This window comes from Trachypithecus francoisi, unplaced genomic scaffold (assembly GCF_009764315.1).
Source record: "Trachypithecus francoisi isolate TF-2019V2 unplaced genomic scaffold, Tfra_2.0 Lachesis_group17, whole genome shotgun sequence".
Taxonomy (NCBI): Eukaryota; Metazoa; Chordata; class Mammalia; order Primates; family Cercopithecidae; genus Trachypithecus; species Trachypithecus francoisi.
Genome location: NW_022681462.1, coordinates 23,099,558 through 23,111,014, shown reverse-complemented (window position 1 = coordinate 23,111,014; position 11,457 = coordinate 23,099,558). Strand labels below are relative to the sequence as shown.

Genomic DNA, 11,457 nt, shown 5'->3' with positions numbered 1-11,457 from the left:
TTCACATTAAAATCCATTGGTATTACTTCTTGGTTTGACTTTTCCATTCTTTGTCTTATTTTTCACCTAATCTCCCCTCTTTTCATAGCATATTTCTGATTTTGATTGCATGTTGACTTAAGTATTGATGAATTCTTGTGTTCTTCAGAAGTTGACTGGCAGGCCGTGATTCATATTGTGTGACAAGTTTTGTTTTTAACTACTAAAACTTAGTTTTTTATATAAACTCTCATGTCTTTTAGAAAAAGTCATCATGAAAGGTGCATTCTCACATTGTTCTTATTTTCCCTTTAGAGTCCCATGGCCAAAGATGTATCTCTAAAGGCAAATGCAGGATTGGTGCCACCTGTTTCTCTTCTCTGCTACCCATCCTTGTGGACTTTGTCCCAGCCTTGGTGTATATCTTCACAGTTTATTAATTCTATGGCTAAAACATAAGAACTAGGTCTTTGGAAACCTATTTCTTTGTTTGTTTTGTATTTCTCACTTAGAAGCTAGAACTGGTCTTTATGAAAAGAACCAAACACTTGATTAGTAACAATTAAGGTAGTTGCTTTTAATAGCTTTGTTTGAATTTTTTTGTTGTAATCTTGTATTTGCAGGTACCTGGGGCCCAAGATTTGGTGGATTTCTCTCCAGTATATCGATGTCTACACATATATTCTGTCCTGGTGAGTCTTTATCTGGCTCTGCCTAATAAAGATGTCCATTGAGTTCAAAACTTTGCTTTCTCAACTTTTGGTAGTTTTTCTGTTTATTATTAAGAGTGAAAAATGAGAAAACTCTTCTTGTTTAAGGACTGTTAATTATAAAAAGCAATTTTGAATCTCTTATGTTTTTATGTAATATGCTATGGCTAGTGACATTTCTCAGTCATCAATAAATCAGTAGCTTATAACTAGAGGTAGTCATATACATCCAGATTTCTGTTTTTAGTTTAATAATGTAATTATTTAAATAACAATATTCTGTCTTTACACATTAAAATAGTATTTGTGAAAATGTTTACTTTTTTATTCCTAATGACAATTATTCCTTTTGTCATGTAAAGTATATGGAAACGGGAACCTCTCTGTGTGTGGGATATTATAGATGTTAATAATATTCTAATAAATGATCCCTTTCTCCATTTTGGTAGTACACTCACATGCAGACACATAGATACACAGAAAGTGAATCAAAAATTAAACTGTAGCAACCAAGACAAATTTGTGAGAGAAGCCTATTGATTTTTTTTTTACAGAAACTTTCAATGATGCTTATATCAGGTTGTTTTTAATATGTTCAAGTATGTCTTATTGCCCAGTCTCTTATCAATTTTTCTTTGTGTGTGTGTGTGTATATATATATATTTTTTTCTTCTTTTTCTTTTTTTCTTTTTGAGACAGAGTTTTGCTCTTGTTGCCTAGGCTGGAGTACAGTGGTGTGATCTTGGCTCACCACAACCTCCGCCTCCCTGGTTCAAGCGATTCTCCTGCCTCAGCCTCTCGAGTAGCTGGGATTATGGGCATGTGCCACCACGCTCGGCTAATTTTGTATTTTTAGTAGAGATGGAGTTTCTCCGTGTTGATCAGGCTGGTCTTGAACTACTGACCTCAGGTGATTCACCGTCTGGGTCTCCCAAAGTGCTGGGATTACAGGTGTGAGCCACCATGCCCGGCCTCTTTGTTCATATGTTTAACATAGTGTTACTTTGTCATTACTCCTGACAATTTGGGATACTGACCTATGGACTTTATGGTCTGAAGTATTTTGTGGTAGTTTTATTGGTTTGATTAAAAATCAGGTAGTTTCCTCTTCTCTCCCTCTTTTGCCCACTTCTTCATCTTCCTCTTTTCTTCTCTGTTTCTCTTTCTGTCTTCCCTCCCTTTACACTCCCTCTCTCTCAATCTACCATTCCTTTTTTTTTTTTTTAAATAGGCGGTTAAAGTAGTGAATACTAAAAATAATGTGTAGCCTTATAATGTGATTTTTGTATTTACATTTGAATATAAGTATGTCTCACTAGTTTAAATGTCCATACTAGAATCTCTCTAACAGTGGAGAGGCATTAGAATTAAATTTAATATTGCAGTAGCAGCAATTTCTCAGAAGACATTTTTTTTTTTTTTGGTTTTATAAAGAAGCTCTGAATATCTTACTGCTAAAGTAACATATACTCATTTAGAAATTTTCAAGTTACAAAAAATAAAACAAAAGACATGAAAATAAAATTATAATTGCCTATGATTTCACACCTAGAGACCACCATTATTTATGTTTTATGTATTTACATCTAATATTTACAGACATTTTTAACAAAAATAAAATTCATATTATCTGATATATGTACAATTCATTTTTTTAAAAAAAGATTTATTTTAGGTTTGGGGATACATGTGAAGGTTTATTACATAGGTAAACTCATGTCACAGGGGTTTGTTGTATAGATTATTTCATTACCCAGGAATTAAGCCTAGTACCCAAAAGTTATTTTTTCTGCTCCTCTCCCTCTTCCCATCCTCCTCCCTCCACTCTCAAGTAGACCTTAGTGTCTGTTGTTTCCTTCTTTGTGTTCATAAGTTCTTGTCATTTAGCTCCCACTTGTAAGTGAGAACTTGGGGTATTTGTTTTTCTGTTCTTGCATTAGTTTGCTGAGGATAACAGCCTTCTGCTCCATCCATGTTCCTGCAAAAGACATGATCTCATTCTTTTTTATGGCTGCACATGTACCATTCCTTGTTATATAAAGGTCAAGCCAAATGTAGATTGAATTGTATCAAGGCATCTAAAACAAGTCGACAATCTTTTTCAATCACAGGTATAGATAAGAAATCATATACATCTTAGACTGTGACACTCTATTATCAATTCATAAAGGCCCCCCTCTTGTATTTTATTTTATTTTATTTTATTTTTTCTATTCATTCATTGTTTACAAGCCCAGTTGTCTTTCATCTCCAAGAATAATAACACTAATAAATGTAATATATGGTCATAGATGTGTAAATACCCTTGAAAAATGTATAGTGATTTGTATATGTATGTGCTTTTAATTTACTCAAATGCTGTTGCGCTATGGTTCTAGTTTGCATTTCTCTGGTTATTAGTCAAAATTGTGGTTTTCTTTATAGACTAGTGGATCTTTTTAGATTTTTCTTCTATAAAGTGCTTATTTTTAACCTTTGTCCATTTTTAAAAATCGGGTTTCTTGTTTTTTTCCCTCTTTTCTGAAAGAGTAATTTCAGAAATTCCTCATATATTGTAGATACTGACAGTTTAGAATGTTTAAAATGTCCTTTTTTCATAATTTGTCACCAGACTCTAAACTATGTCTATGTTATGTTCAGTGAAACAGAAATATTTAGTTTCCATGTAATCACATCCATCAATTTTAGCCATATAAGTTTATACTTTTGAATTTTTATTTTTTTTAAATACCTCTTTATCCTGCTGTCACAGAGTATTTACTTTATATTATGTTTAATATTTTACCATTTACATTTTCATCTTAACCCATCTTGGGTTCATCATTATATATAAGGGGACTTTAGAAAGTTCATGGAAAGAAGAAACTAAAACATAAAAATAAAAAATATAAACTTTATTTTTGAACAGAAGCTCCATCAAGTTTAAGACACTTTGGTAAGCAATTATACCAGCCATTTAGCCCATCTCTAAAGGACTGAGGATCCTAGAAATTTAACCATGTCAATGTAGTCTTTTGTACATTATTAACTGAAGAAAGATAATTGCCCTTTAAAGGCTTTTTAAAACTAGGAAGCGAAAAGAAGTCAGAAGAAGCTAAATCAGGACTGTAGAGTGAATGTCTAATGATTTCCCATTGAAACTCTTACAAAATTGGCCTCATTTGATGAGGGGAATGAGCAGAAGCGTTGCTGTAGTGGAGGAGGACTATATAGTGAAGCTTTCCCAGGCATAGTTCTGCTAAAGCTTTGGCTAAAAGTCTTATAATAAACAGATATTATTGTTTTTTGGCCTTCCTGAAGGTCAACAAGAAAAATTCTTTTAGCATTTCAAAAATCTGTTGCCTTGACCTTTGCTCTTGACTGGTCTGCTTTTGCTTTGACTGGACTACTTTCATCTCTTGGTAGCCATTGCTTTGATTATGCCTTGTCTTCAGGATTGTACTGGGAAAGCCATGTTTCTCTTCTGCCACAGTACTTCAAAGAAACTGTATTAGTCTGTTGTCACACTGCTATAAAGAATACTGCTTGAGGTCAGGTGCAGTGGCTTATGCCTGTAATCCCAGCAGTTTGGGAGGTTGAGACAGGTGGATTGCTTGAGGTCTGGAGTTTGAGACCAGCCTGGGCAACATGGTGAAACTCTGTCTCTACTAAAAATACAAAAATTAGCCAGGCGTGGTGGTGGGTGCCTGTAATCCCAGCTACTTAGGAGGCGGAGGCAGGAAAATTGTTTGAACCTGGGATGCAGAGGTTGTAGTGAGCCAAGATCGTGCTACTGCACTCCAGCCTGGGCAACAAAACTGGGGATTCACTCTGTCCTTTGAAAGTTGTGTAGAACTCCAGCAAAATAAACTATCATCAGAGTGAACAGGCAACCTACAGAATGGGAGAAAGTCTTTGCAATCTACCCATCTGACAAAGGGCTAATAACCAGCATCTACAAAGAAATTAAACAAATTTATAAGAAAAAAACAAACAACCCCATAAAAAGTGGGCAAAGGATATGAACAGACACTTCTCAGAAGAAGACATTTATGCAGCCAACAGACATATGAAAAAATGCTCATCATCACTGGTCATCAGAGAAACACAAATCAAAACCACAATGAGACACCATCTCATGCCAGTTAGAATGGTGATCATTAAAAAGTCAGGAAACAACAGATGCTGGAGAGGATGTGGAGAAATAAGAATGCTTTTACACTGTTGGTGGGAGTGTAAATTAGTTCAACCATTGTGGAAGACAGTGTGGCAATTCCTCAAGGATCTAATATTAGAAATGCCATTTGACCCAGTGATCCCATTCCTGGGTATATACCCAAAGGATTATAAATCATTCTACTATAAAGGCACATGCACAAGTATGTTTATTGTGGCACTGTTCCCAATAGCAAAGACTTGGAACCAACCCATATGTCCATCAATGATAGACTGGATTAAGAAAATGTGGGACATATACACCATGGAATACTATGCAGCCATAAAAAAGGATGAGTTCATGTCCTTTGCAGGGACATGGATGAAGCTGGAAACCATCATTCTAAGCAAACTATCACAAGCACAGAAAACCAAACACCTCATATTCTCACTCATAGGTGGGAGTTGAACAACGAGAACACATGGACACAGGGCGGGGAACATCACACACCGGGGCCTGTCAGGGGTTGGGGGTCTGGGGGAGGGATAGCATTAGGAGAAATACCTAGTGTAAATGATGAGTTGATGGGTGCAGCAAACCAACATGGCACATGTATAGCTATGTAACAAACCTGCATGTTGTGCACATGTACCCTAGAACTTAGAGTATAAGAAAAAAATAAAAAATAAAAAAAAAAAGAAAGTTGCTTAGAGCTCACATATGCGATGTGAACTCACTCAAGAAAAGAACACTACCTAAGACTGGATAATTATAAAGAAAAGAGTTTTAATTGACTCACAGTTCTGCAGGCTTAACAGGAAGCATGGCTAAGTGGCCTCAGGAAACTTATGATGGAAGGTGAAGGGGAAGCAGGCACCTTCTTCACAAGATGGTAGGAAAGAGAATGAATGTGAGGACAGGAAAAACTGCCATTTTAAAACCATCAGTTCTTGTGAGACTCACTCACTATCATGAGAACAGCATGGGGGAAACTGCCCCCATAATCTAATCACTTCCCTCCCTTGACACGTGGGAATTACAATTTGAGATGCGATTTGGTTGGTGACACACAGCCAAACCATATCATAAATGGTTCAGGATCTTGATCCTCCACTTGTTTAAAATTTCCATTGAAAGTTGTCTGCTCTTTTCTGCAGCAGATCTGAGTGCAGTGGTTTTGTATTGAGTGGAAAGTTTGCTTGACTTCAATTTTTCAGGGAGAATTGTGTAATCTAAAGCTATTGAGATGTCTATGGTATTGGCTGTTGTTTGTACTGTTAATTATCAATCCTCTTTAATTAGGGCACAAACAAGATTGTTTTCTCAAAACTTGATGTGAATGGTCTGTCACAGCAGGCTTCATTTTCAACATTGTCTCATCCCTTCTTAAAACAAATATCCACTTATAAGCTGCTGATTTCTTTGGGGCATTGTCTTTATAAACTTTTTGTAAAGCTTCAATGATTTCACCATTCTTCTACCTAAGTTTTACCATAAATTTGATATTTGTGCTTGCTTCAATTTTAGCAGAATTCATGTTGCTCCAATAGAGGCTCTTTTCAAATTGATGTCTTATACTTTTTAGTGCCTCAAACAAGATTCTGTTCAGACATGTTATAACAAGTTGGTACAGGCTTATTTTGGTGTAAAAATATTTTGAAATTCCTGCATAGTTTTTTCATAATATGCATTTTCCATGAACTTTTTAAGACTCCTTGTATAATATAAGGCTTTATTTTTTTCCATATGATGAATTCAGTTTTATCAATTCCATCTACTACATGATCTGTATGTCACTCAGTGATTTCTGGTAGTACCTCTGGTAGTAAATTTCAATATTTACATCGTTCTGTTTCTGAGCTCATTTTTTGTTATATTATATTTTATAATATATCAAAATAGATGGTATAAAATAAATCCCTTCTCATGTCTCCTCTTTAAAATTGCATTAACTATTTATAGATCTTTATTTTTCCATATACATGTTATAATAAGTTTGAGATTATTTAAAAAGTCCTTCTAGGATTTTGATTTGAATTGATTGAATTTGTAGTTACATTTTGGAAGAATTAACAGTTTTATAATGCTAAGTCATCCCAGTCATGGAGGAGGAAGATCTTTTAAAATATTTAATTGAGCTTTCCCCTAATCTCATGTTAAGAGTTTTGGACATTCTTTGTTAGATAAATAGCAAAATTCTTATAGTTTTTGTTGCGGTTTTCTACTTTATTTTCTAATTAGTTATTGCTGATATTGAGGAACACTATTGATTTTTATAGGTTGATCTTACATCTAGAAACCTTGCTTAATTAACTCTTTTATTTGTTCTAACAGTCTTTTTGGTTCATGAGTTTTCTGTGTAGTCAATCATATTGTCTGCAGATAGTGACTTTTTTTTTTTCTATTTGTATATCTCATTATTCTTTTTATTGTCTTACTGTATTGACTGGAATCATCATTGCTTTGTTGTTCAATAAGGTGATAGTGAGACTCTTTGATTTCTAATTTTAAAGAGAAAATGTGTGACTTTTTTTCATTGACTAATCATTATATAGGTTTTTGGTCAATAACTTATTTAGTTGTTCCTAGACTCTTGATAATCCTTTAAGAAAACATAAATGTGTGCTGAATTTTATTGAATTAGTTTTCTATACATATTAATATAATATTTATTCTTTATGAATATGGTGAGTTTCATTGATACATTTTTTTGATATTAACTCATCCTTGCGTTTATTAGATAAACTCAATTTGATGAACATGTATTGCTACTTTTATAACATCCTGTAGAATTTAACTTCTTTTTATTGTTGCTTTATTTCAGGCTATATGTAATACAGCCCTGAAATTTTCATTTTTGGTGTGTTGTCCTTAGGTGGTTTGTAAGTCAATGTTGTTTTAGCCTCATTAAAATTAGTTGAACATCTCACCTTTTTTCTATTTTATGGAATAACTTATATAAGAGTTATCTGTTCCTTGAAAGTTGTATAGAACTCACATATGCAATAATATACATTTTTCCTTTGCCATACACTTACTCCTTTCTTCCTTAACATCTTGTTTCTGTGCTCCATGATTTTATTTACTCTCTTCAATAGTATGTATGGATAATGGAGTTCACAGTTGTAATTAAGCCAGTAGTCTATAGAAAAATAATCATGTTTATTTGCATCAAGTTTTAAGGTTAAGAGTAGGCCTCATAATTAAAAATTTAATGATTTTTTTTCCCTCAAATAACATAAGGTCTGTGAAATGGCTAGTTTATTTTGTTTAATGTTATATCTGCCAGTACCAACATTACTTGGCATGTAGTAAGTACTCAGTAAATATTATTAAATAGTTGAATGAATAAATAAGTGGTAACTAAAGAATACAGTACATTTGTTTGAACATATGTTGACTCAAATATTATTATTTGTTTCCTTGTTTAAAAAAACACTTACTGAATTTCTCTTCTGCATGAAATGAATTTGGAGAAGCAAGGATATATAAAAGTTAATACATTATGCTTCAATATGATTACAGTATACCAGGAGAGAAGTTCCATTCTTTGAATGACTTTAATGTGATCGCATTGTATCTCATCACTGTGTGTATGCTAGTTTTTATAAGAGATTAAGATTTTATGATATTAGCCAGGTGCGGTGGCTCATGCCTGTCATCCCAGCACTTTAGGAGGCCGAGGCAGGTGGATCACAAGGTCAAAAGATTGAGACCATCCTGGCCAACATGGTGAAACCTCATCTCTACTAAAAGTATAAAAATTAGCTGGGTGTGGTAGCATGTGCCTGTAATCCCAGCTACTTGGGAGGCTGAGGCAGGAGAATCGCTTGAACCTGGGAGGTGGAGGTTGCAGTGAGCCGAGATCATGCCACTGCACTCCAGTCTGGGTGAAAGAGTGAGACTCCAGATTTTATGATATTAAAATAAAACAGATTTTGCTCAAGTGAACTCCAGTAGTGATTCATGGGTATTGAAATAATTTAATCACACATTTACTAGTTGTATGTTGTTAGGCTACCTTTCTCATATATGAAATAGGATAATAATTACCTACTTAGTACAATTAATAAATTGAATAAATAGTGCCTAACTCAGTCACTGGTATGCATAATTGGCATTAATAAATGGCAGTTATCCAAGATCCCGCCATTGCACTTCAGCTTGGGCAAGAGAGCGAGACTCCTTTTAAAAAAAAAATAAAAAAATATGAAAGAAATAGCAATTATCTGGTAATTGTTATGTATCTCTGATGCTAATGGGTAGACACAGTATTGATATTTTTAAAAGTGTTTGGCATAAACTGTAGACATGTAGATAGGGGTTTTGGTCTCTGTCATCAATATACAAATTTTTAAAAATTCACATATTCTTAATTGTATAATGACCATATATAGTCCTAAGCTATGTAGAAACTACGGCATACTGGTTATTATTTACAGATGATAAAGCTCTAGAAAAGCAGGAGGACCTTAAACTGCCCATTTAAAAGTAAATTATACACAGCAATATTCCCTACTGTTGAAGTATTTTATATTCATAAATTTTCTATAGCAATTAATAAGGCATTGTTTATATGGCAGAAACAGGTCTCTTCTCCCATTCACAGTATTTCCTAGTTTTGAAAAGGTATAGTTAGTGTTAGAAACTCAGTTCTATTTTCTGGATAATATATGTTTATTTTCTGGACACTGATTTTCTAGGTCTATAGGGACTTTAAATAAATACTCAGATATCTCCATTGGAAAAGGAAGGACCAGAACATGTATAACTTCCAGTGCTGACTCTTCATAGCCTTTTTGGGGCTGTAATTTGTTACCTCTCTTTCTTTGTTATCCCATTCTCAAGTCACAGATTGGCATTACTGCATGGTAAAGGATAGTTCCTCATAATATTAATTACAAAGCTTGTTTAAAAATGGATTACTTAATATAAATATTTGTAATTTTTTTCTTATTTTCTAATATATTTAATATTACTGTTAGGCCTTTAGAAAAAGGATTTAGGAATAGAGAAACGGGGATTGAGGAGAAAATAAAACCGTATCTCTCACATTCCTTTACATTCTAATGCTTGTCTCTACTTCTTCCCTTTTCATTCTCTCATCAACCCTGTATATTTATCTTCTGTTCTTAGCACTATCCTGAAACTGTATTTTCCTGGACCTTTTGGCTCCAACTTTGTTGATCATTTTCACTTTATAATTCTTAATCTCTGTCTTCTTTTACAGTATGTTTTTCTTATTCTCTACCAGTGTTTCTGATACTTGTTGCCTGTTTTGATCTTTGTGAGTTTTACTTCTTCTTAGTGTCCTTCATTGTTCCCAGGGTTTTACTCTCATCCTGCTTTTCTTTGTGTCTTGCCTTTCTTGAATGATATAATTTATTCTCATGATTTGGAATCCTAATGACTTCCAAACCTATATCTTCACTCCTCAACTTTCCCTTGAGCTTTGGACTTGTATATATTGCCTAGTGAACAGAACCTTTCAGATATTCACAGGCAGCATAAACTCTGTATCTCCCTATGTTATCAAATGAAGGCATTATCTCTGCCCTTCCTGCCCATTTCCTTTTTTAGTGATGTCAAATAATAGTATCATCTATGTAGTCACCAGCCAGAAACCTAAACTCTTGGGTTTTTCTGAATACCATCCAATCTCCAAATGTTATTGCTAAATATAGTTTTACTCCATCTCATCTTTTCCTATCCTAAAATTATTGCCCTAGTTCAGATTCTCATCAGAATTATTGAAAATAGTCTCCTTATCTGGTCTCCCTACCATTATCTTAAACCTTTAACTCAGTTCTTACTATAGTCATAATTGTTCAACATACAAATCTGATGTATGTGTTATCTGCTTACAATTCTGTGATTGGTTATCTGTGGAGTAAAATGTAGAAGTATAGAATACAATATAGTATATAGAAGTATAGATGGTCTTCCATGTCTTATCATCCATATTTTCTTACTTTACTTTAATGATACTTAAATGCTTCCAATTATTTGAATGTACCATATGCCTCTCATTCTTTCCTTATGCTAGCCCTTCTATCTGAATTACTATTCTCACTTATCTTACTAGTTCTTATTTATTTAGTTATTTATTTAATTTATTTATTTTTCTTATTTTTGATATTGAGTCTCACTGTCGCCCAGGCTGGAGTGCAGTGGCATGATCTCAGCTCACTGCAAGCTCCGCCTCCGGGGTTCACACACTTATTTATTTTTCACTTGTATCATCCAGCAATTTTTTTTTAATGTTTCAGCTTGAACTCAGTGGATCCCCTACTCCTTCACATAGAATTCAGTGTATATTTATATTACTGCTTAATTTTTTTATATCATCATATTCTAAATATGTTGCTTTTCCTCAATAGATTATAAGCTCTTTTAGGGCAGGTATTATATTTATTCACCTCTTTTTAGTCCCAGTACTTAGCACTTAGTATTAGTAGTATGTAATAATCAGTAAATGTTTGTTTTTGATTTTGAATAATTACTCTCCTTTTGACCTGCAGATGAATTCAGTATTCTAGTCACAGGGACTGTTATACAATATCAGGGCTGGGACCTATATGAGGGAAAACAGTTCTATTGGTGTCCAACGGAAGGATCATAACATAAGTAACA

The 11,457-nt window shown here is 33.8% G+C and overlaps 1 protein-coding gene across 2 annotated transcripts in view; it reads left to right on the top strand.

The window, feature by feature from the left end:
- The window catches only part of EXOC6B (exocyst complex component 6B), a 739,232-nt gene that overhangs the window by 294,098 nt on the left and 433,677 nt on the right, over nucleotides 1-11,457 (top strand). For both annotated transcript variants that reach the window (XM_033175069.1, XM_033175068.1), the window contains exon 8: nucleotides 603-671. In XM_033175069.1, coding sequence (XP_033030960.1) covers nucleotides 603-671 — 69 coding nt within the window. The remainder of the gene's footprint in view (nucleotides 1-602; nucleotides 672-11,457) is intronic.